This window comes from Geotrypetes seraphini, chromosome 1, assembly GCF_902459505.1.
Source record: "Geotrypetes seraphini chromosome 1, aGeoSer1.1, whole genome shotgun sequence".
NCBI lineage: Eukaryota > Metazoa > Chordata > Amphibia > Gymnophiona > Dermophiidae > Geotrypetes > Geotrypetes seraphini.
The window spans coordinates 50946973-50973565 of NC_047084.1; the positions used below are offsets into that span (position 1 = coordinate 50946973).

At 47.1% G+C, this 26593-nt stretch overlaps 1 protein-coding gene across 3 annotated transcripts in view; it reads left to right on the forward strand.

Moving 5' to 3' along the window:
- The window catches only part of SLC38A9 (solute carrier family 38 member 9), a 204475-nt gene that overhangs the window by 78234 nt on the left and 99648 nt on the right, over positions 1-26593 (forward strand). For 2 of the 3 annotated variants that reach the window (XM_033931198.1, XM_033931206.1), the window contains exons 3-7: positions 4442-4577; positions 8883-9004; positions 9124-9187; positions 9273-9366; positions 22739-22909. In XM_033931198.1, the coding sequence (XP_033787089.1) occupies positions 4442-4577; positions 8883-9004; positions 9124-9187; positions 9273-9366; positions 22739-22909 (587 nt within the window). The remainder of the gene's footprint in view (positions 1-4441; positions 4578-8882; positions 9005-9123; positions 9188-9272; positions 9367-22738; positions 22910-26593) is intronic. The other variant, XM_033931214.1, reaches the window with a different exon arrangement.

Here is a 26593-nt window from a genome sequence, read left to right on the forward strand (position 1 = left end):
TTGGTGTAAGGGAGTAAGAAAGGGGAGAAGCTGGACACAGGGAGATATACAAAAAGAGGGGAAATGGTGGTCATGGATGGGAGCATATGAACAGGGACAAAAAGGGAAATGCTGCATGGGGATGGTATATGGACACAGAGAAGACATAGAGGAGAGTAAGAATGCAGAAGGAAGATGTTGGACTTAGGGGGTATAGGGATATAGAGGAATGATACTGTACACAGCGGGAGGGGATCATAGAATGGTGAGATGATGAAGGCAGGGAGATGGGCACAGGGGAAATACTAGAAAGGGACAAATAGGAGACATAGAGAAGGGAAATGCTGAACAAGAGGAACAATACATGCACAGAGATAGAAAAAATGTCAAATGGTCAGGAGACCCTGGCAAGTGAATTAAGAGAAGACAAAAGAAAACAGAGACCAGAGCCAGAGACCAACATGATTTGAAGAATAAAATGATAAGACTACAAAAGATTAAAAAAAATAATTTTATTTTCTATTTTATGATATAAATATATCAGAATATGTCAGATCTGAAATATGTATCCTGTTAGAGCTGGTGTTAGACATAACTGGGGACCGCAAGGCCTAGGCCGTGCTTCTTTAGCTTCCAGCTGACTTAGGGCTCTCTCTGACCAGGAGACAGTTGCCCTAATTTCACTCACCTAAAACTATTCCTGCCATGTATGACTCAAGTATTCTGTTAGCTTGATTTTTCTATGGTAACATTCTGTAGTAATTTGGCTTGTTCAGTTTTCTCGATAGTGGAGGGGATATTTGTGAAGGGGAGGGGAGACGGGGGTTTTGTTGATCCTTACTCTCTATTATTTGTGTTTATAAAATGACAATTGTACAGAATATTGTTTCTTTTTAAGCTTTAATAAACTAAGTTCAATATAAAATCATAACTATTCGAGCCTTGTGCGAATGGGATCAGACGCTTTGGGGGGATACATTTTTTCACCATGTCATTCTCTATCTTGTTCCTCTGACCCGATAGATGGGGAAGATCCCCAAATGCTCCTATCTGTGATGAATTATATTGGGGATGCTCTGTATGATCTTATCGAAGTTATGAGCAAGACTCAGCCTATGCTGTCTCTGCCCAACAGAAGCTCTTGCTACCTCTAAAGTTACACTAAGCAGACTTCCTTTTCAGGGGCAGATAATCTTTGGCAAGGATCTAGATGATCTGATGGCCAGTGTGACGGACTGTCACCCCAGGTCCTTACCTGACAGCAGATCCTGGACAGACCATAATTTAGGTCGGGGCAATTTTTGAGGCTCCAGAAGATTTTATATACTGTATATTCGGGAGGCCAAACAACGCAAAGGCACTTTCAGGGATCACATCAGAGATTCAGCAAGGGCAAGAGACAGCGAGCTTCAGGCTTTCACCTGTCACCAGCCACTAAGAAAGCACAGTAACACCAGGCCAGGTCTCCCCCAGACTGTCAGCCATTTGGTTGGTCTGGTCTCAGATTGGTGCAGAGTGCTGAGTTCTAGATGTAATCTGGGAGGGATACAAAATTGAGTTCTGTGTCCCCCTGCCAGATCGCTTTGTGACTTCTCTGGCTGGCCAGCCAGCTGGTTAGAGAGAGTCCTCAAAGTTCGGGCTACGGTACAAAAGCTGCTATAGAGCTGGTCTCAAATGCAGACTTGGGCCCGGGCAGATATTCCACATACAGTACTTTAGTGTGCCAAAGAAAGGCTCGGACAACTGCAAACCAATTCTAGACCTCAAGTCGGTCAATGTGACTCTGAAGGTACCACACTTCAATTGGTCATAGTGGCAGTGGGGCTGGGGGAATTTCTCACCTTCTTCAGTCTGAAGGAGATCTATCTTCACATTCCTATTTTCCCGGCCCACAGGAGGTGTTGGATTCTGTCTCAGCAGAAGTGGTCCATAAATTGCCTGGAACTCAGCCATTTGTGTAGCACTTCAGGCACTAGAGAAGTCTCTGGAAGACAGGGCAGTCAGTCTTCTCGGACAATGCCACAGCGGTAGCATATATTAACAGGCAAGGAGGCACCAGAAGTACTCTGTTGCGCCTAGAAACTCAACTACTCTTCCAGTGGGCAGAAGCTGACTCTCTCGTCTATGCATGTAGCAGGAGTAGAAAATGTTCAGGCCAACTTTCTCAGTCGGTAAACTCTCGACCTGGAGGAATGGTCACTGTTTCCACAGGCGTTCAATGCCATAGTTTGATGGTGGGGGCCTCCATAAATGGATCTGATTGGTTTGATGGTGAACACTAAGATACCTTGTTTTTACAGCTGAAGATTCAAGCTCACAAGCAAGGAGTTGGATGCATTAGTCCAGCCATGGCTGGAAAATGAGTTCTTATGTGTTTCCCACGTGTCCCATGATCAGTCAAGTAATTTACAGGATTGTGATCCATCCTGGCTTAGTAGTCCTAGTGGCGCCTGGTCCAAGCAGATCTTCTCACTCAGGGACCAGATTCTATCAAGAATCCGGAACACTTTGGGCTTTCAGTATGACTCTTGAGCGGGCAGCCCTGACAAACAGGGTTATTTGGACGTGGTCATTACAACGTTGCTCAGAGCTAAGAAATCATTCACGGTGGCAGCCTATGCTAAGACCTGGAAGTCTTTTCAATGCTGGTGTGCGGTGAATGATATAGAGCCCTGATGAGCTCCGATTTCAGTAATCCTGGACTTTTTGCAAGAGGGACTTTAGAAAGGACTTGTCGGTAGGTTGTCTGAAAGTGCTGGTAGCAGAACTTTCCTGTTTCCAGGTTTGTGGGTAAAAAGGTTCCTTTCCCTCTCACCCAGATGTTGCCCAGTTCATTAAAGGGGCTCTGTGGTTTCATCCTCTGGTGTATTCCTCTTTCCCTTCCTGGAACCTTAACATCATCTTGCAAGATCTCAGTACTGCTTCGTATGAGCCCTTACAGGAGGCTTCCTTTTTGGATCTTACAGTTAAGACTGTGTTCCTGGTGGTGATTACATCAACAAGACAGGTTTCTGAGTTACAGGCTTTATCCTGCAGGGAGCCTTTCCTTGGGATCTTGGAAGCAGAGCTTTCCTTATGCATGGTTCTGTCTTTTTTACCGAAAGTAGTCTTGTCTTTCCATGTCAGTCAAGAAATTTGTTTGGCCACTTTCCGCCCTATGGAGTCTAAGAAAAAGGATAAAGCATTGTATTTGCTAGATATCAAGCGAGTGCTTCATCTGTACTTTGAAGTTACCAGTGAGTTTGACCTTTCGAATCACCTTTTTGTTCTGACCAGTCATGTCAAGAAAGGGAGGCTGGCGTCTAGGGCCTCGATTTTTCTAGATGGATTAAAATGGCCATTTCCGCTGCATTTGTGGGCTGTGGTAAAAAGTCATCAATTGCATTGAAAACGCACTCCACCAGAGGGGTTGCTGCCTGTTGGGCAGACACTAGGGCTGTCTTGCCTAAGGAGAATGGTAGAGCAGCTACATGGTATACCTTAGGGTTGATGTAGCAGCCAAGAAAGACGCCGCTTTCAGGTCCTCCATTTTGAAGGCAGACTCAGCGGGTCTGCCCTAGACTCTGGGGACTTCATTGGTAGGTCCTTAACATTCAGGACTACTAGACACATTGCACTGAAAAGAAAGATTAGGTTCTTCTAGATTTGTCTAGTGTTCCTGAACGTATGTGTATGGACTCTGCCTACCTTCTGCTTTAGGATTAATAATAAATAATAATTTATTTCTTATATACCGCCAAAGCCAATAGTAGTTCGAGGCGGTTTACAACAAAGATGGGCTGGACAATCAGCGAATGGTACAATCAGAGGGTATGGTACAATCAGAGCAAAATAGGAATAATCAGCGAATGATTAGTCTGGATCTGAAGATTTTTTTGTCTATCAGAGTAGCTGAGGATGCGAAAAAAAATAAAGAAGAAACATGATACATAGGTAAATTTTCATGACCAATACAGTCTGGCTTCAGTTTCTGCTTGTTAGCAGGTCATGCGAGTAGCTACAAGTTCTATACATAGTTAGTGTTGGGCACACAAGTTTGGATGTTATAATATTATTTCCTATGTTTATTACAGAGCAGAACAAATTTGTGTTGAGTATTTTCCCCCATTTTCCTCCTTCCTGTTATGTCTTTTATTACAATACTGCTTGATTTGCTTTTGTACAAACTGAGGGGGCAGGAGCAGCTCCCTGGGAAGAGTGAAAACATGATTGACAGTTTTCTAAAAACAACTTGCTAGTTCAGATAGAAGACCCTGGCATTCAGAACCACTAGACACATCTACAAGAAAGAAGATTATTGCGGTGAGAACATAATCATTCTTAGTTCATGAAGTTAGTGGATCAGAACATTTTGATACAGTTGCTTGCAATAATCTGACTACCTCTGTTTAATGAAAGATGCTAAATTTATCATATTCTTCCAGTTTAAAGTCTATTGTCTTTTTGTTTGTATATGGTTTAGGCCCTTCCATGTTGAGCCTACCAGTATTATAAGTATAAATGGTGAAGATCCACAGAGAATAACAGAGCAAGCCTCCGCAATGAGTACACGAATTCATTACTATGGAAGACTTGCTTCCCCATCTGAGAGAGCACTGGTAAGCAGAAAGCCTGTTTTGATAGACTGAAGGAATTTGGACTGTGGAGTGTGGGTATGATTTATGTGCCTGACCTAAGGAACTTCTGTCCTGCAAAGACTCTTAAAATGTGTTGTTTCCAAAGAATTGGAGCACAGGGTAAAGAGAACATCAAAAGGACATTAATCATCCGTTTGAATTTATTATACAAAAGGAAACCATTTAATTGTCTAGAGCAGTAGTTTCCAACATAAGGTACATGTACCCCAGGGGGTACACAAACCACTATCAAGGGGTATGAGGCACCGAGCAGCCCTCCTTTCTTCTTCCACCGAGCCAGTATCATCTCTCCCATTCTGTCCTCCCCATGTTCTGGATCACCAACGATAGCGGCAGCCCAGTGTCCCCAAGACCAGCAGCACAGCACCTCTCCCTTTCTAAATCCAGCAGCACCCCTTTCTATCCCACAACCTGCAGTCTTGCCTCATTTACCTGGATCACTAATGATAGCAACAGCCCAGCAATTCGTACAGGCAATCTCAGGATCTTTGACTAGGATGCACCCTGCCTTCTCGATGCAACTTCTGTTTCCTCTGAGGTGGAGCATGACCTAGCAAAGGTTTCGAGTCTGCCTGTATGAATCACTGGGCTGCCGCTATCATCAGTGATACAGATAAATGAGGCCAGACTGCAGGTTGGGGGGATAGAAAGGGGAGCCGCTGCTGCTGAATAGGGAGAGGTGGTGTGCTGCTGACCCTGGGGACAGGAGAGGGAGAGGGTACTGAAAGGGAGACATGCTGCTGAAACTGGAGAGGAGAGTAAGAGGTGCTTCTGAAGCAGGAGAGGGGAAAGGGTGCTTTTGAACATGAGGGGAGATAAGAAGGAAAGGTGCTGCTGGCCATGGGACAGGAGAGAGAGTGGTACTGCTGGCTCTGGAGACAGGAAGGGAGGGAGAGGTGCTCCTGGGGAGGGGAGAGGGAGAAGTAGAGATGCTGCTTAAATGGGAGAAGGGAGGGTTCTGCTGGACTTGGGAGGGAGATGTGAGAGGGAATGATGGTGCTAGCCCTGGAGGCAGAAGATGAAATAGTGCTGCTGGCCCTGGGGGGAGGTGAGAGGGAGGGGTGCTGTTGGATCTGCGTGGGGAGGAGTGCTTCTAGATCTGGGAGGGGTGAGAGGGGATGTGCTGCTGGATCTGGGTGGGGGGAGCTGAGAATGAGAGGTGCTGCTGGGCTTGGGGAGAGAGAGAGGTGCTATGGACTTGTGTGTGAGTGAAGGAAGAAGACTGGCCGAGGGCAGGTGGTATGTTTGTGTGTGAAAGAGAAGGAGGCAGATTGGTTGAGGGCAGGTGATAATGTGTGAGAGAGGAAAGTACATAGAAAGGTGCCTTGGTTCACTAGGGCCTATTTATAAAAGGATAAAACAAAAGTACTTCACAAAAGTGAAGAACTTGCCCATAGTGACCAAAGACTTCTTGTTTCATTTTCCTAAAGAAAAAATGAAATTGGATTGGTCACTATGGGCAGCTTTTGTGGAGAACTTCTCATTTTATAAATAGGCCCTGTCTAAGTCTCGTTCATTTTTACTTGGTCTGTAACAATAAACATACCACCTGTCAAGGGCTACACAGTTTGTACGAGACTGAAATATAACAGATCATGCCAGCTATGTTTCAGTCTGTATGCCAGTTGCAGTGATCTTTATTTGTTATGTATGTTGGCCTAGTTTAGTTAACTGTTTAACATTAAAATGTCCATTTTAAAATCTCTGCTGCTCAGAGCTCAGGAGGTACTCGCTTGAAATTTGTTCAGTGTAGGGGGTACTTAGCTTGAAGAAGTTGGGAGACACTGGTCCAGAGATTCCTCAACCACAGAGTAGCTTCCTATGTTCGAGGATTTAAGAAGTATTGAAGCCTGACTTACATGGTTAGTGTAATGTACAGCTCTGCACGCGTCTGGCAACGCTATAGAAATGATTAGTAATAGTAGAAGTAAAGTGCAGTTGAATGGATTTTCATGACTAGTGAGCAGATTTTCATGAGGCTGGAAGGAGATGGCATCTTCAGCCCCATTTGAGGCCTTAAGGATAAGGTCACAGAGTGCAACAGCTGAGCTGCAGTGAGGAGTGAACAGGCTGCATAAAGTTTTGTGAGTAAAAGAAAATGCTGCAGGACATAAAGTAAGGATGCTGAATGAGAGGGCTGTGTGGAGGAAAGTGATGAAGAGATGGAGTAGAGTGAAAAGTGGCATACAGTACATGGCAAGTTAGCAATTGATACGCATTCTGATCCGTGTCTATTGCTAAACATACAGGATCTTACTACTGCGGTGCTGTTTCTCACAGTCAAAGGGCTATTTTTGTGTAGAGCAGAGGTTGGCTGCTTTTGCATCTTCATTTGTCTTCAAGATCCAAGCAGCTGTTTAAGAATTGATTCAGTATCTCTGGTGCTGTTTCATATAATCCAGTATTATTTAACATTGACAGGATGAGGCATTTTATGGCTTGGGAGGTAGTACAATCTAGAAGCTGTATTCACTGTGCACTGTGAATATTGGCTTGTAACCCATTCTGAGCTACTGGGAGGATGGAATAGAAATCAAATTAATTAAATAAATAAATATTTATTGGACTAACTTGACCCCCCCTTTTATAAAACAGGGGGGGGGGGGCAAGTTAGTCCAATAAATATTTATTTATTTAATTCGATTTCTATCCCGTCCTCCCAGTAGCTCAGAATGGATTACAAGCCAACATTCACAGTAGAATACATTTGGACAGTACAATGACTATACAGCAGCTTAGCACAAGTTTAGAAGAACAGGGAATAGAGAACAGATTAGCAAGGGGTATTTAAGGGAACCACATTGGTTAGAAAAGTTGACAATGTAGTATGTTGAACCCAAGCTTAGAAGAGCATTGACTTTCAGTCCGCTTGGGAGGGGGTATTCAGGGGTATTCCTGGGGAGAGCAGAGAAGCGGTTCTAAGGGATAGCAATTAGCAGTGGAGGGAAAGGAGGGATTGATTTCAGTTGGAGTTTAGTTGAAGAGGAAGGTCTTCACCGCTTTCCGGAAGGTCATCAATGAGTTCTGTAACCTGATTTGCGGGGGGAGTTGGTTCCAGAGTTGAGGGATGAAGTGGCTGTAGGAGCATTTGCGGGCAGTTTCTGACAGGAGAGACCTTCCTGGGGGGATGTACAGGCGCTTCTCTGTTTCAGAGCAGAGGAGGCGGGTGGATGTGTACACGGGTAGCTTGGATTCTATGTAGGCTGGGGTGGTGGCGTAGATTCTTTTATGTGCAATTACATGGGCCTTGAATGCGCAGCATTTGTTGATTGATAGCCAGTGCTCTGCGCGGAAGGCTGGAGAGTTGGGATCTTAGTAATTGAGGTTGTGTAGGAGGTGGACTGCTGCATTTTGGTCTCGCTTGGAGGTGTTTGAGATCCTTTTTGGCAACTCCATTAAATAAGGAGTTGCAGTAATCCATCCTGGAGAGAACATAGGCATAGAGGAGTTGGGTTAGGTCTGGTTTGGAGATGTAGGGTTTGATCCTTCTCAGTTGGTGGAGGTAGTAGAAGGAGGTGGAAACTACCTGAGAGATGTGGGTGGACAGGGACAGGTGACCGTCCAATGTTACTCCAAGGCTGCGTACCTGATCTGATGCTGTTAGTGAGGTGGACCCCCATGATAGAGTTGGGTGTATGTATTTGGTACTTTTTTCCCTGATCCATTAGAGTTCGGTCTTGGAGGCGTTCAGGTTTTCATGTCGGAAAGGCAGAGTTAGAGGTTGGCAATTTGGGATGATCGGTTTCACCCAGTGGGAGGAGTAGCTGGATGTCATCGGCATAGGAGTGGATTTTAATGTTGTTTTTCTAGGCTATATCCATAACGGGTCTGATGTAGAGGTTGAATAGGAGGGGGGGGATAGAAGGGCGCCTTGGGGACACCGTATTTGATAGGTTTGGGGTCAGATTTGTGTGGCCCTAGTAGGACTGTTTGGGTTCTCGGGTGAAGGAAGGAGGTGAACCACTGGAGGGCAGAGTCCTTGTTTTATTTCTACATATTACCTTTAAGAGTAGACTAACACGGCCACCACACCATTTCACTCAAACTGGAAAGCATCTTCAATGCACCCCCCACCCCAGTGGGGGCTATGACTACTAACACAGTTTAATGTCTGTCCTATCCCCATTCTTAGTGCTTTAATTATGATTACAACCAGGATTGTATTAGTTTTATTCAATAACATTTCTCAAACATTTCTAAAATAGTATTTTTCTTAATGTAACAGGGCAGTTTTTCTTTGCTTAATAATTTTTTTTAATCTAACAGATTGCTCCAGATCATGTTATTCCAGATCCAGAGGAAATCTTTATTTATAGTCCCTTAGGAACTGCTACCAAAGTTGGAGGGTACACTGATGGCTCTGGCAAAAATTCCAGCATAATGACTATGTGAGTTTGCCCCTGTCTTTACTGGCTACCAGAATCTTCATCTTCTAGTCATTTCCTCACTACCTTATTAAGGAAATGTGAAAGTCTCAGACTTAACATTTGTTTTCTTTGTTGTTCAGATTCATGATTTGGAATACTATGATGGGTACCTCTGTGTTAAGTATCCCATGGGGAATAAAGCAGGTATGATACCATCCCATAAATAGAAAGCATTGTCCATGCTCCCCCAAAGAAAGATATACACTAAATAGGTATTTTCCCCCAACAGGCTGGCTTCACAACTGGTGTCTGTATAATCTTCCTAATGGGTGTGCTGACTCTTTACTGCTGCTACAGAGTATTGAAATCCCAAAGCACAATACGTAAGACCACTTTATCAGAAATTAATGTTAGTGTACTTGTGCTAATATGCCTAAAATATCTGGATTCTATCTTGATGCCAGACTTGCATAAATTATAACAGATAAAGGCATTCCACCCATACAGTGAGCATATAAATTCTTATTACCTAAACTAACGTCAATGCTCCTCCTCCCTCCCCTGTTCCAGATTCTCAGTCTCGATCCCATCATAGCACCCACTACCATTCTAAATGTATCCCTCTTTTTCTACCTGCCCTTTACCATTGTGTGCTTTGCTTGTTCCACAAACATTTTGTGGCCATTACCTCTGCAGGTAATCAGTTATCAAGCTATCCTCTTACATATTTGATTGTTTATTATTTACCTTTCTCCCTGCTAACATGTCCTTCTGTTACAACCCTTCTGGATTCCATATGCTAGGTGTTCAATCCCAACCCGCAGTCCGGGAGTTGCAGAAATCCACAACTTTTCTGAGCACATGTTCCAACCCCTTAGCCTGTTACAATTTCTGCAAGCAGTCCTTGTAGAAGTCTTTTGCAGTGGTTAGGCTTCTATTTCTTATTTTTTTCACTTAAAAGTTCATTTCTCGGTAGCTTCAGTGTCTTGAGAGCCCTCACTATTGGAGAAAAGGATGCAGTCCTGCGGTGCCGGACTGCAGCTTCACAGAGAAACTCTGGTGGATCTGTGGAGTCAGCCTGCTGTGTGTGCCACCCTTCTTAGCGTTCCCTGGGTCCCTTCTCTTGGGAGTCTGCTGGCCGGTGACCTTGTCACACGTTTCAAGCACAGGCTGTTTGCGTGTGGAGGGAAACCCACCTGGGTTTCAAGGAGCAGGCTGCCTTTCCCACCCCTGACCTCTGCGTGGCAGAGGATCCATGTATACAGTGTTTGGCTGGCTGGCTGGCAGTCCAAAGATCTTCCATTCTGTGCATTTGGTGCTGTTTCTGAGGCAGAAAATCATTTTTCCACTCAGCTGCTTTTAAAAATGCTGACAGGTAAAGGCACTACAGAACTGTGAGTACCTCCATTATGTTCTATGGGAACTTCAGGGGTGGCTTGTGAGAATCTTTAATTTGTGTTTTCACAGTTTCTGAGGGTAGGGTTCAGGTCTTCTACCTCCCCAGACCCCAAATCACTATTTTTTTTATTTTCAGGTTATTATTTGCTGTTTTTGGTGCGAATTTGCTGGTGGCAGCCATCTTGGATTTTAATCAATCTTTTTTTCAAAGTTGTATTTCTACCTCAAAACCTCACAATTTACCTAAAATCATTTGGGATGGCTCCCCAGCCCCTAATCTGCTGAATATGTGCAGGGATTGCGCTGGTTCAGTGACCGTTTACTATGTGCCATAGCACGCAGGGGGATGGGGGCGGGAACTTCGTATTTGGCTTCTTCCACGTATTCAAGGGCTGGGGAGCCGACCTGGGTCCGTGACTTTGGAAAAGAATTTCATCCAGTGGTTCTACTGGCTTCTAGCACAAAATGCCTGTGTTCCGAGTCTTGGGACTCTTGTGGTGGAGCACGTGTGTCTCAATAGTTCCCTGCCATGGATGCAGGGTGTGACTTTTCACTGGAATTTGTTCGGCTTCTCTGGAAAGCTTTTTCTACAGACCCCGCGCATTTGTTGCGACCAGCTGGCATGTCTGATCCCTCTCAGCCTATTAAACTGGTGGCGAAACTTCCTGTTTGGTAGCCTTCTCATCCTGCTATGGTGGACCTCAGTTGCATCAGCTGCCATTCAAATGTTATGCCCATGCTATCTCCTGACACTGCTTCTATTTTGGATCTGGCTGATACCATTGCCGGGACTAGTCACCTCGGACGCCCTGAGAGTTCGGATTTGGGAGATGACCCTGTGGTACACAGGCTTTTTCAACATAGTACTGTCTCTCTTCTCATTGCTGATGTTCTAAAAGAGCTCAAACTGGATCCTCCTCCTTCCACTTCTCAGATTTTGGTCATGGGCCACTCTAATGTGCTGTCTTCCTTTTTTACATCTTATCCGCAGCTTCTTGGGATGATTCAAGCACAGTGGGTCTTTCCAGAATGCTCTCTGCGGTCCTCTAAAGCTGTGTTGAAGCTTTATCCGCTGGCACCTGATTTTCAGTAAGTTTTTGAAAAACCTAAAGTGGAGTCCACTGTGGTGCAGGTTATCAGGTGCACAGCCTTCCCTAATGAGGGGAGGTATAATGCTTAAGGATTCTCAGGATCACAGAATGGACATTATGTTGAAAAATATCTTTGAAGTGGCGTCTTTGGGTATCAAAGCAGTGGTGGCCGCCGCTCATTCCAGATTGCGTGGTGCGTCCTTTGCTGATACTGGATGGTGTGCAGACACCCTTTATGATCTCATCCGAGTTCTTAGCAAAGTTTTGTCTTACGCAGTGTCTATGTGGCAGACTCTTTGGATCCATCATTGGGCGAGGGATGCCTCCTCTAAGGCCTTCCTTTCCAGGGCCAGCTTCTCTTTAGTAAAGGCCTAGACAACCTTATGTCCACTGTGGCTTAACACAGTCTCTCCCTGTGAGCAGGTTTCATCGACCAACGGGCAGGAATCGTAATAATTTTTGTTCCTTCTGGAAAGTTTGGCAAGGCTCCGCAGGATCTTCCTCTCAGAGATATTCCATTACAAATAGTTCCATTCCAGGCAGCCTCAGGCCTCTAGTTCCCACTGGGTATGAGAAAAGAGAAATGGAAGCGGCAGAAACCCAACGAAGCTTCCCAGTATACTGCATCGAGTGTCATATGTATAACTACCTCCCCTCCGGGAGGCAGGCGTACATATGAGGTCTATGTCAGGAACTGGATAGCCTGAAGAAGGAGGCCGGGAGACTGCAGGTTAGGATCCAGGAGCTGGAGGGACTCCGCACCATGGAGGAACCGTGGGCAATTGCGGCAACTGAGGATACCACCAGAGAGAGCCACATCAATGAGCAGGTTAGAGAGCTCGAGAGATTCATCGAGGAGGCCTGCAAGATGGTGGAGGCACAGGAGCACCAACAATCCAGAAGGGAACTAACGGAGGGAGGACAGAATCCACCAGACCCCAGGGGGGAAGGACCGTGCGGAGGAACTAAGCAGGCAGAGGGGGCAGAGACCCATCTGAACCCGGAGGAAGGATTGAAGGATCAAGTCACTGATATGGACCTGAGACCCAAGAGGAAGCTGAGGAAAGGCAAATCTGCAATCGTAGTGGGAGACTCAATCCTGAGAGAAGTGGACAGTCACGTAGCAGGAGGCAGAGAGGACCGACTAGTGACATGTCTCCCGGGGGCGAGGACAAACAACATCTCCGACAGAATCAAGAGAATCCTGGAGGGAGCTGAGACGGAGGAGACAGCAGTGATAATCCACGTTGGAACTAACGACGTCAGCAGAAGGAACTACAACAGGACTACACTGACCGAGCAGTTTAAGATCCTGGGGAGGAAACTGAAGCTGAGGACAAGAAAGATAGCCTTCTCAGAGATCCTGCCAGTACCGAGGGCGGATGCAAGGAGGCAGACCAAGCTGCAAGCAATAAACGGTTGGCTGAGGAGATGATGCGATGAGGAGGGTTTCCACTTTGTACAGAACTGGACAACCTTCCTGGGGAAAAGCAAGCTCTACAGGAGAGACGGACTGCACCTGAGCACGTCTGGGACGAGGATGCTGGCATGCAACATCCAGAACGGCATAGACATGGCTTTAAACTGAGGACAAGGGGAAAGCTGATAGTTGATCCGACATCGACACATCGGACTAGAGTATCAAACAAGGATACTGAACCGGGAAAAGGCGATAGAGGACTCGAGACGGAGTGGACATTTTTTTTTTTTTTAAAACCCAAAGACGCGATGCAGGGGCCCAAGGAACTAATGAAACTAAAGAGTGCAAAAAGGAGGAAACAGCCGGAGCCAGAGGGACGTCCAAAAATGGGGAAGCAGGCTGAGGACGAGATAGACACACCACAGGAGGGGGATAAGGACGAAACACACACACCGCAGGAGGAGGATGGACGGAATGAAGCTCGGGGACTGGCAGCCCATGAAGGGGTCGGCAGGAGCACCAAACTACGAGGAAAACAAACAGAGAAGGTAAATAACAGGGACTTAAATTGCTTATACACTAATAGGAGCCTAAGAACCAAAATGGGGGAGCTAGAAGTTATAGCCAGTAAGGAGGACCTAGACATAATTGGAGTCACAGAGACATGGTGGTCCGAGGACAATAAATGGAATGTGATCCTACCAGGGTACAAACTCTATAGGAGGGACAGGACACATAAGAAGGGTGGAGGAATAGCGCTATATATAAAGGACTCCATTCCTTCAACCAGGATGGAAACAACAGTAAGGGCGGACAGCTTGGAATCACTATGGGTAAAGCTGACAGGAGGAAATGGAGCAAACATAAAATTGGGACTGTACTATCGCCCACCAGGACAACTGGAGGCAAACGACCAGGACCTGGAGGCTGAATTGAGGCAGGTATGTAAAAGCGGAAGTGTGGTGGTGATGGGGGATTTCAACTACCCTGGGATAGACTGGAGCATTGGACACTCAAATTGCACGAGAGAAACAAAGTTCCTGGAGGTAGTGAAGGACTGTTTCATGGAGCAGCTGGTCACGGAACCAACAAGAGGAGATGCCACCCTTGACCTAATCCTCAATGGACTAGGGGGACCCGCAAAGGAGGTGGTAGTACTAGAGCCACTAGGAAACAGCGATCACAACATGATCCAGTGCAAGCTAGAAATGGGAACATCAAAAGTGAAAAGAACTACAACAACAGCACTCAATTTTAGAAAAAGAAATTACGAGGCCATGAGGAAAATGATGGGAAAGAAACTCAGCAACAGCTCAGGGAAGATGGAGACTGTAGAGGAAGCCTGGGCCCTATTCAAGGGCACGGTGCACGAAGCACAAAACCTGTATGTCCCCAGGTTTAGGAAAGGGTGCAAAAAAAATTGAACCAAAAACCCGGCGTGGATAACAAATGCAGTGAGAAAGGCAATAAGTGACAAGAAAACATCATTTAGAAAATGGAAAAAGGACCAAACTAAGGACAACCAGAAGGAGCACAAAAGGCACCAAAAGGACTGTCACCGAGTGGTTAGGAAAGCAAAAAGAGATTATGAGGAGAGACTGGTGGGGGAAGCAAAAATCTTCAAACCATTCTTCAGGTATGTGAAGGGGAAACAACCAGCCAGGGAGGAAGTGGGATCTTTGGACAATGGAGACAAGAAGGGAATGGTTAAGGAGGAAAAAGAGATAGCTGACAGGTTAAACAAGTTCTTCTTGTCAGTCTTCACGAGAGAGGACACATCCAATATCCCAGAACCCGAGGAGAACATAAACGGAGACCATGATGAAAAGCTGGTCCAACTAGAAGTAAGCAAAGAGGATGTTCTCAGACAGACTGAAGAGCGACAAATCACCAGGTCCGGACGGCATCCACCCAAGGGTATTAAAGGAACTGAGAAACGAAATAGCGGAAACACTACGCCAAATTTGTAACCTATCCTTAAAAACTGGGGAGATCCCAGAGGACTGGAAAATAGCCAATGTCACGCCCATCTTTAAGAAGGGATCAAGGGGTGACCCGGGAAACTACAGGCCGGTGAGCTTGACCTCGGTTCCGGGAAAGATGATGGAAGCACTGGTCAAGGACACAATCTACGAACACATAGAAAACAATGGACAACTGAAGGCGAGCCAGCACGGCTTCTGCAAGGGAAGGTCATGCCTCACGAACTTACTGTATTTCTTTGAGAGAATAAACAGCCAGGTGGATAAAGGGGAATCCATAGACATCATTTACCTTGACTTCCAAAAGGCCTTCGACAAAGTACCTCACAAAAGACTGCTTAGGAAGCTGTGGAGCCACGGGGTGCAGGGGGATGTCCACCGTTGGATCAAACACTGGCTGGCAGGCAGGAAACAGAGGGTTAGAGTAAAGGGCCATTACTCAGATTGGCAATGGGTCACGAGCAGAGTTCCACAGGGGTCGGTGCTGGGACCTCTCCTGTTCAATATATTTATCAACGACCTGGAGATGGGGATGAAATGTGAGGTTATTAAATTTGCTGATGACACCAAAAACTCTGCAGCAGAGTTAGAAACATGGAAGACTGCGAAGACCTGCAAAGAGACCTACGAGACTGGAAGATTGGACAAAAAAGTGGCAGATGAGTTTTAACATAGAGAAATGCAAGGTCATGCATGTAGGGAAAAAAAACCCGATGTTCAGCTACAAAATGGGAGGATCACTGCAAGGGGTGAGCAACCTTGAAAGAGACCTGGGGGTGATGGTGGACACAACATTGAAAGCATCAGCACAATGTGCGACAGCCTCAAAGAAAGCGAACAGAATGTTGGGTATCATTAAAAAGGGTATCACAACCAGGACGAAGGAAGTCATCATGCCGCTATATCGTGCAATGGTGCGCCCACATCTGGAGTACTGTGTCCAGTACTGGTCACCGTACCTCAAGAAGGACATGGCAGTACATGAGGGAGTCCAGAGGAGAGCAACTAAACTGGTAAATGGTATGGAAAACTTTTTATACGCTGACAGGTTGAAAATGCTGGGGCTGTTCTCCCTAGAAAAGTGGAGACTTAGAGGAGACATGATAGAAACCTTCAAAATCCTGAGGGGCATAGAGAAGGTGGACAGGGACAGATTCTTCAGAGTGTGGGGAACCACAAGTACAAGGGGTCACTCGGAGAAATTGAGAGGGGACAGGTTTAGAACAAATGCGAGGAAGTTCTTTTTTACCCAGAGGGTGGTGGACACATGGAACGCGCTTCCGGAGGTTGTGATAGGCCAGAGCACACTACAGGGTTTCAAGGAAGGTTTAGATAGGTTCCTAAAGGATGAGGGGATTGAGGGTTACAGATAGATGTAGAGGTAGGTTACAGAAATGGTCAGGAACTACTTCACAGGTCACAGACCTGATGGGCCGCCGCGGGAGCGGACCGCTGGGCGCGATGGACTTCTGGTCTGTCCTAGTGGTGGCAACTTCTTATGTTCTTATGAGAGGGGCATAGGATGAAGTTAAGTGGTGATAGGCTCACAAATAATCTGAGGAAATATTTTTTTACAGAAAGGGTGGTAGATGCATGTAATAGTTTCCCGGAAGAGATGGTGGGAGACTAAGACTGTGTCTGAATTCAAGGCATGTAGGATCTCTTAGAGGATGGGCAGACTAGATGGCCATTCGGCCTTTATCTGCCATCATGTTTGTTTCATCATGTCAAAGAAAGGCTCGGAAGACTGACAGCCCATTCTGAATCTCAAGTCGGTCAACTGCTTCTTGCTGATTCCTCAGTTCCGTATGGAAACAGTGCGCACAGTCATAGCAGTTGTCTCTCCAGGAGAGTTTCTCGTGTTGTTTGATCTCCAGAGGCTTACCTCCATATTCCAATCTACCCAGAGCATCGTAAATTTCTGCATTTTCAGGTTTTCAACAGCATTTACAGTTCACTGTTCTACCCTTCAGCCTCATGACGGCACCCTACACTTTCACCAAGGTGATGGTAGTTATGACAGCCTTTCTCTGCCAACAGGGAATCCAGGTCCATCCTTATCTGGACAACTGGTTGATTCGAGCTCCGTCTCGTGTGGAGTGTGAAAGTGAGGTGGAGACTGTAGTGTCTCAGTTGCAGGCGTCGGGATGGATTGTCAACTTCAAGAAAAGCAACTTGACGCCCTCCCAGTCCTTGGAATATCTGGGGCTTTTCTTTGGTACCAAGAAAGGTCAGGTGTTTCTTCTTGAGGCACAAAAACAGAACTTCAACAGCAGATCAGAGCTCTCCTGGACTGTCCGGTTCTGGGATTCATGACATCCTTCTTGGAGGTGGTCCCCTGGGCCCAAGCTCACAGGCGCTCATTACAGGAGTCCTTTCTCTCTCAGTGGTCTCCGCAGTGTCATTCCCTTCAGATGCTATTACTACTACTATTTATTATTTCTATAGCGCAGCACTGTACATTTTAACATAAAATAGACAAGAGGTGCCCAAAAGGTCGATCGCAATTGACCAGTAGATCGCAAAGGCAACATGAGTCGATCGTGGAGCCCATCCTGGGCTCCGCGATAGACACGCATTAACTTTGTGTTCTGTTCTTCCTGCTTCTCCGACGCCAGGCTAGGCGCGTATAAGTGCCAGGCCCACAGCCTTCTCCCCTGACATCAATTCTGACGTTGGAGAAGAAGTTTCGGGCCAGCCAATTGCCAATCCTGTATGTGTTCCCTCCGTGGCTTCTGGTTGATCAGGTCATCCGCTAGATAGCAAATCATCCCAGCCTGGTGATACTGGTGGCTCCGTATTGCCCTTGCCACCTATGGTATGCAGATCTCGTATGTCTTCAGCAAGGCGAGAAGCTCCGGCTCCCTCTTCATCAATATCTTCTCAGTCAGGGACCAGTACCCATGGAGAACCCTTGGTGCTTTGGTCTTACGGCATGGCTCTTGAGCACTCAATCTTGATGAAGCGTGGCTATTCAGAGGTAGTTATCATGACTCTTTTGTATTCGAAGGAACCCTCTACTATTGCTTCGTATGATGAAGCCTGGAAGGCTTTCCAACAGTGGTGTGCTAGGGATCAGGTGGAGCCTGAAAAGACTCCCGTTTTCGGTAGTCCTGGCTTTCCTTCAGGAGGGTTTAGACAAAGGTCTGGCAATGGCCTCCCTGAAAGTTCAGGATGCAGGCCTTTCATGTTTTCAAGCACACAAAGGTACTAGTTCGCATATTGCTCATCCAGATGTGCCCAGGTTTACTGGGGAGTGGGGGCCTTCATCTCCATTAGAGAATGACACGGGGAAAAAATCTGTCCCCGTCACTGCACCGTCCCCGGCCCACCATCCTCTGCACCGCCCCGTCACCGCTGTTCCCTTCACCGCCCCGTCACCGTCACCGCCATCCCTTTCACCGCCCCGTCACCGCCACTGCCATCCCATTCATCGCCCCGTCACCGTCCCCGTCTAGCACTCATCTTCTTCCCTCCGCTCCCCCATAGTCTGGCATCTGTCTTCTTCCCTTCCAGCGTCTTCTCCCCACTCTGCCTTCCACATTTCCTTTCAGGGTCTGTTCCTCTCTACCCTCTTTCAATGTCTATTCTATTCCTTTCCACCACCACCCTTCCCTCCCTCCTTTACCATCTGTTCCTTTCTACCACCCTTCTTTCATATCTTCTATCAGTCCCCCCACAATCACTAGCAGTCTCTCTTCTCCCTTACTATGAGCAAATAGAACTTCTGAAAATTGTATTGCTGAGGCATTATTTCTAGTACGCCTTTTTTTCCAGATGGATTATGACATCAATTTTATAATTCTTACTGTCTGCTCTGATTTCATTCACAATTTGGTTTGTGTTTTGTACCTGAGGATTCCATGAGGCATTTAACCTTTTCCTGTCTCTTCTGTGATTTCAAGTTGATTCCTTCAATAATGGAGTCTCAAGGCAGTAGCAGTTTTCTATTTTGGGCTCTTTTGACATTGTTTAAGGGATTTCTTGTACATTTGGTGCTGGTCTTCTTTGATGAGGTCACTTCAGAATCTATTTCCAAGGAAGAGAAACTTTTTCCCTTTCACCCCCTCCTTCCTTGTGTAAGCCGGAACACGCGGTCCCCGCAAGCAAGTAATTTTATATCATTTTCATTCTATTCATTCATAGAAATTAAAGTCTAGATAATGCCAGTCACATAACAAAACATGATTTTACAAAAATAATTCCCTGCACAGTCAAGCCTGCAAGGATTACTAGATGTCTTTCAGCAGCTCCTCTCCCTCCCTCCCCCTTACCTTTGTGGCCAAGTCAAAATGATCTACCAACAATAAAATTTTAAAAACACAAAGCACGCTGTACGCAGAGAAAATGTTAATTATCATTTATATTCCGCGGGTTTTCAAAGAGGTCAAGGCAGATGACTTTATGCAATGTCACCTCAGTAACAACTATACAAAAATAGACAAATATTCCCCCTCCCTTTTTACTAAACTGCGATAGCAGTTTTTAGTGTAGGGAGCTGCGCTGAATGCCCCATGCTGCTCTCAACGCTCATAGGCTCCCTGTGCTAAAAACCGCTATTGCGTTTTAGTAAAAGGGGGCCATAGTGCAAAATATAGACAGCAGATATAAATTCTCAAAACGGACACATTTTGATCACTAAGTTGAAAATAAAATCATTTTTCCTACCTTTTTGTCTGGTGATTTCATGAGTCTCTGGTCCTTCTTCTGATCCTTCTTCTTTCTTCTCCTGCCCCCCCCCCCCTCTTTCTTTCTCTCTCCCCCTGGCTCCCCTCTTTATTTCTGCCTTTCTTTCTCTCTTCCCTTGGCCTCCCTCTTTATTTCTCTCTCCCCCTGGCCCTCCTCTTTCTTTCTGCCTTTCTTTCTCTCCCTCTTGACCCCCTCTTTATTTCTGCCTTTTTTTCTCTCTCCCCTTGCTCCCCCCTCTTTCTTTCTGCCTTTCTTTCTCTCTCCCCCTGACCCCTCTTTATTTCTGCCTTTCTTTCTCTCTCCCACTGGCCCCCCTCTTTATTTTTTCCTTTCTTTTTCTTTCCCCCTAGCCCCCACAAAGCCATCGTGCCAATTTCTCCACTTCCACGATTCTTTCCCTACCCTCACCCCCAAGCCAGCAGCCGATTTCTCCCTGCTCCTTCCCCGATGTCCTGATGTCCTGAACTTCATCGGGCAGCAGCAGCATTCACAATTCACTGCTGTTGCCCGCTTCAGGCCTTCCTCTCTGTCAGGTCCTGTCTTCATGAAAACAGGAAGTAGGCAGGACCCGGCAGAGAACAAGGCCTGAAACCGGCAACAGCAGCGAATTGTAAACACTGCTGCTGCCAGAAGAAGGTAATGGAGCACCGAGGCAAACCGCTTCTCCCCCCTCCCAGCCGAACCCCCGCTGACCCTCCTATCTCCCCCCCCCGTGAACCTTTCCGACCCTCCCAGCGAGAGCAGCAAACCTCCTTCGCGGCTTTCTTCTCCCTCTGCCGCGTCACTGATGACGTCATCAGTGATGCGGCAGAGGGAGGAGAAAGCCGACGCTACTGGAGGGAGGTTTGCTGCTTTCGCTGGGAGGGTCGGAAAGGTTCACTTGGGGGGGAGAGATAGGAGGGTCAGCGGGGGTTCGGCTGGGAGGGGGGAGAAGCGGTCTGTCTCGGTGCTCCAAGGCCTGGCGCCATTACCTTTTTCGCCCCTCCCGCCCCCCCCCCTTGGTACGCTACTACTCTCCTTAGTTTGCCGGTTTTCTTTTTCGGCGACCTGCACGCTTTCAAAGAGCCGCGCATGCGCGGCTGCTCAAAGTTCAATCTTCTGCTCTGCTGCAACTTCCTGTTTCCGGTTGGGTCAGAGCAGAAGATTGAATACTGAGCAGCCGCGCGTGCGTGGCTCTTTTGAAAGTGTTCCGGTTGCCGAAAAAGAATGCCGGCAAACTAAGGTGAGGTGGAGAGAGGAAGCTGGTTAAACGATCGAGCCGACGTGCGGGTGGGGGCTGCGGGGACCGCACGATCCTTTATGCCTCACTGCGGTGACAAGACCATTCACCGCTCCACGGGGCGGTGATGGCCTTGTCCCCGTCCCCGCAGAGGCTGCTAATTTTCATTCCCCGTTTTTGGCGGGTTACCCGTGGCTAAACGCAGTAGCCGCGGGTAAACCGCCACCGTGTCATTCTCTAATCTCCATCTTCCCTTTCATCTTCCTTTCCCTTCATGGAATCTTAACATTGTTTTGCAGTGCCTTGGTGAGGCCCCTTTCGAACCACTGACTGATGCTTCTCTTCTGGACTTAACGATCAAGACTGTTTTTTCTGGTTGCCATTGGCTCGGTGCGGCATATTTCAGAGCTTCAGGCTCTTTCGTGCAGGGAATCCTTTCTCCGTATTATGGACATGGGTGTTTTCCTCCATATTATAACTTCCTTCTTGCCAAAATGGTCTGGGCCTTTCCTGTCAACCAGGAGGTTAGGTTGTCCACTTTTCATCCAATAAGTTCGGAGCACAAAGATCAGTTCTTACGCAAATTGGATGTCCGGCAGGTCTTGCTCCATTTTTTTTGGAAGAGGACTAATGAGTTAAGGCTGTCTGATCACCTTTTTGTTTTAACTGCTGTGTCTTGCCATGGGAGGCCAGCATCCAAGTCCTCGGTTGCTCGATGGTTTCGAATGGCCATTTCCACGACTTACATCACCCACGGCAAACAGTCACCGATCTCACTTAAAACGCATTTGACAAGAGGTGTCGCTGCGTCATGTGCAGAATCTCGTGAAATTCATCCTGATGAAATTTGCAGGGCGGTTTCTTGGTCCTCTCATCATACTTTTACCGGTTTTACTCAGTGGATATACCTGCACGTTCTGAAGCTGTTTTTGGGACCTTGATTTTGAGGGCAGGCTTCTGTCCCTCCCTATTTACCATGTCTTTGGTACGTAATCTAACATATGGAATCCAGAAGGGATGTAACAGAATGGAAGATTAGGTTTATACTTTCAATAATCATCTTTCTGTTAGTCCCTAGAGGATTCCATATGGCCTGCCTTCTCTGAATACACTCATTCATTTGGTGTAACCTGTTCCTTTTTGCCTCGGTTATTCTTCTTACAGGCTTGAAGGTTTTCTAGCCAGTTGCCAGATCCTGTGGCGAGTTTCTGTGAGTATGCACATTACCGAAGGCCTTTCTAGGGGTGCTCGTTGCACACAGCAGGTTAGTTCTATGTTGTTCCTCAATGTGTTTTCTGAGTTGCCTTTGTGCCTGTTTATCACTTGTTAATATTTTGCAGAGCAAACCAATTCATCAATTACTTATGTTGATGGGGATTCTCCCCCATTACCCCCTTGTCATGGATTTGTTCAGATATGTTGCTTGGCTTTGGAACTTAACTGGATATGTTTACTAATTCTCAGGCTAAGGGGGGTGGAGCATGTGCTCAGAAAAGTTGTGGATTTCTGCAACTCCCGGACTGCAGGTTGGGATTGAACACCTAGCATTTGGAATCCTTCAGGGACTATTAGAAAGAAGATTATCAAAGGTATAAACCTAATCCATTTTGTACCTCTTTCCTCCAATAAGTACTGTTCACACTTCTTAAGCCATTCTTTTTAGGATTTATGCCATTTTTGTAGTCCCTTTCTGAAAGTATGTCCATTCTCTCGATGACTGTATAGTGAGAGAGCCTCCCAAAACTGAACAGAGAATTCAAATTGGGGTTATTCAACTGAACTATACAGATCTAGTCTAAATATTTCTGTGATTCACCTCTCACTTTAAAGAACAAATGATGAATTCACTTGAATATTTATAGCTATGAAAACTCTTTTATGTGTAAAAATTGATTGCAATATCCATAACCTCCTTTGTGGATTCCTCCTGTGAAGAAATGCAATTTTTATTTTCAGCGGATATAGATACATCGAGCTGGGAGTTCCCTGATGTGTGCAAGTATTATTTTGGCTCCTTTGGGCAGTGGTCCAGCCTCCTGTTCTCTTTGGTGTCTTTGGTTGGTGCCATGGTGGTCTACTGGGTGCTTATGTCCAACTTTTTGTTCAACACAGGGAAATTTATTTACAGTAAGTATCATATAACATCAGCATTCAAAAGCAAGAAGTAAGGAATTCTGAAATTGCTAAGAAATTTTGATAATTTCCGTGAACATGACAAAAGGTTTATGGGGTGATGGCTTTGGTTGTATTTTGTATTTTGTGCCCACACTTTTTGGGCTTGCGAGCTACTTTTAAAATGACCAAGTCAAAATGATCTACCAACAATAAAAAATTTTTTAAAAACCCCACAAAGCACACTGAAAGGCAGAGAAAATGTTAATTATCATTCATATTCCGGGTTTTTTTCAAAGAGGTCAAGGCAGATGACTCTATGCAATGTCATCTCAATAACAACCATACAAAAATAGACAAATATAACCCCTCCCTTTTTACTAAACCACATAGCAGTTTTTAGCGCAGGGAGTTGCGCTGAATGCCCCACGCTGCTCTCGACGCTCATAGGCTCCCTGCGCTAAAAACCGCTATTGTGGTTTAGTAAAAGGGAACCATAGTGCAAAATATAGACAGCAGATATAAATTCTCAAAACAGACACATTTTGATCACTAAATTGAAAATAAAATCATTTTTTGTTTGATGATTTCATGAGTCTCTGGTTGCACTTTCTTCTTCTGACTTCTACTCACTTCACACTGGCTGCACTTCTTATGACATCTTCTGATTTCAGCCCACTCCTTCTTTCAGCCTCCTATATGCTTTCTCTCTTCCATACCTCATTCTCTCCCCCAACTTTTTCTTTCTTTCTCCCTGCCTCCTGTTCTTTCTTTCTCTCTCTCTCCATGCCCACTTTCTTTCTGTCTCCCTGCTTGCCCCCTTTGTTTCTTTCTCCCTGCCCTCCCCCAAGCCACTAGGTTTGCCATCGCCACCGGGGAACAGGCCTCCAAGCCACCGCCCCCCAAGCTCTGCATGCAGAAGCCTTGCACTGACCAGCATTCTGCTCCCCTTCAATTCTGATGTCGGAGAGGAAGTTCCGGGCCAGCCAGGCAGCGATTGGTTGGCCCAGAAATTCCTCTCCGATGTAAGAATTGATGTCGGGGAGAGGAATGCTGGTCAGCGTTAGGCTTCTGCAGGCCCAAATCTCTGGATCCCCAGGGCCGAGGAAAAGAAAAGAAAAAAAGCCAGTCTTCCATGAGAGCCGTTCCAGTCTCTTTTTAGCACAACACTCAACTTCCCATTTTCAGGCTCAAGACGTCAGAGCAGCAGCAGCAGCTCCGGCATTTTTGGGCAGAGCACCTCCTGCTCCCGACCGCCTTTCTCCAGTCTGGCTTGTCAATTCCGCCAGGGGCAGCCGGCACTCAGCTCTCAAGGGTCGTGACTTCCCTAGACCTCCCTCCCGCCTTCTCCCAAAGGAAGTGACTTCATCCCCCAGTCGGAAGACGGGTTCTGGCAGTCGGGCAGGAAGGGCACAGCAAGAATGAGTGTGCGTGGGGAACCTTGGGGAGATTCCGGTGGGGAACCTTGGGGAGAGGAAGGCTGATCGGCCGGCCGATTGGAACGGCAACACGAGATCGACTGGCGTTGCCTTCCCGATCGACCGGTCGATCGCGATCGACGTGTTGGGCACCCCTGGTATATATATATATAAATAAGGCAGTGAAAGAGTATTTTCAGTCCCCATACTGAAGTACATAATAAGGGTTTCCACTGATTTGGAAGCAAAGCAAATAACTCTTCCCATGAGTATTTCTGGTAAACTGTGGCGGCAGCAGCAGAGTTTAGCGCAGTAGCTACAATCTTCTTTCCTCCTTGGACTCAAGAGACTCATCTGAATGACATTTCTGAACCCTACTGGTCTCAAAGAAACAGATATAGGATATGTTTAGTTATGCTGATGATATTATTATCCCAGGACAAGCAGGCAGCATATTCTCTACATGTGGGTGACGTCATCCACGGAGCTCCGTCGTGGACAGCTTTTCAAGCAAACTTGATTTAAGATCTCAAGTTTGCTAGTATTGCCCACGCATGCGTGCCTTCCTGCTCCACTAGAGGGCGCATCCCCTCCTCGTGGTCTTCAGTTCTTAGTTTTCCGCGGAGCCAGAAGCCCTGTCTCTCTTCTCTGCGATTTCTAAGTGCCTTCTAGCACCGCGGCTTTCTTGTTTTCATACAGGAGTCGCTGTGCGCATTGTTAATTGTTTCCTTTCTTTGTTTTTGTCTTTTGTATTTTTGGTTCGGCGACCGGGGGCTCCCGGTTCACCGTGGCCGCTTGGCCTCGAGTGGCTGCAGCCGTCTAAACTTATGTCCCGGCCTCTCACCGGGTTTAAGAACTGCTCTCAGTGCGGGCGGGTTATCTCCATCACTGACCTGCACCGCTGGTGTATCCTGTGCCTGGGTGCTGATCACCCGACGGATTCCTGTCCTCGCTGCGCCATGCTTCAGTCTCGGGCTCTTCAGCGGCATAGGGCCAGGATTGCGGAGCTTTTCGCTATGGAAGCCATTCCTGCTTCGACTCCAGCCTCGGCCTCGGTCTCGATGTCTGCCTCGAAGACCTCGGCCTCAAAGACCTCGGCTCCGGGTAAGTCCCCTCTTCCTCCTTCAGGTTCAGCTCAGCTACCGAAGAAGCCTTCCTCGGAGTCTCTGGCCATCCAGGCGGTGAGTGTAGTCCCACCGGCCTCGACAAGACCATCCTCCAAACCCTTCAAGCGTGTATCCACCACACGGGAATACTCATCCTCGAGGCCGCCCTTGGTGGAACGCACTGCTGCACCTTCCCGGCCGAATATGGTCACGGTGCTGATGTTTGAGGAGGTACTGAAGGCTATCATCTCCTCGGAGCTCTCCTCAGCGTTGGCTCAGCTTGCTCCGGCCTCGACCTCACGTGTTGTGGACCAGCCTGAGTATCGCGTCGAGGTTTCTCGAGGCAAGGCACTTCGATCTTGGCGTCTGTCTTCGTCTGATTCCTCGCCTCTTCCATCGAGGCATGTTTCTTCCTTGAGCCGACCTCGATCGAGGCACCAGTCGAGGTGCCTGGTGAAGCGTCCGCGGGACCCCCCCCCCCCCCCGAGGCGGGGTAGGTCCCTGGGTCCTCGCACTACTAGCTCCGTTAAGACCTCAGACCTCACTCTGTCCAACCCGAGTCTATTGAGGTCGCCGGTCCGGTTGGATTCCTTGATCCGGGAGGAGCCTACCTCAGGGGACCCGGGTTCATCGACACCTCCTCGTTCTTTCAGTGGGACTTCCTCGGCGTCCATGCAGGTGGATACGGATATATCCCTGCACTATTCTCGGGAAGCTTCCCCCTCCTTTTTGGCTGCCCTGCGATCTTGTTCCACCACTCCTCCTGGGGAGCATTCGGAGAGCAGGCCCTCTTCCTTCACTCGCTTTGTGCAGGATATGGGCAGGGCCTTGCACCTGAACCTTCAGTCGGTTTCCAGGTATACCAAGGAGTACTTGGAGGAGATGGAACTTCCCCACCCTTCTCGAGAATCCCTGCGGCTGCCTCTGAATCCGGTGTTGCAGCAGACCTTTTTCGTAACCTGGAGACTCCAAAATGGAGTCTCGGTACCGGACAATACCTTGCAAGGGGTTTGAGAAGGCGCAGCTCTCTCACCAGTCTCTGGTCGTGGAATCTACCCTTAAAAAATCTCACCCGTCGAAGGTCTATGCTGCTGTCCCGCCGGGCCGGGAGGGCCGGACCATGGATAAATTCGGGAGGCGCCTCTAACAGAACTCCATGATGGTGAACCGAGTCC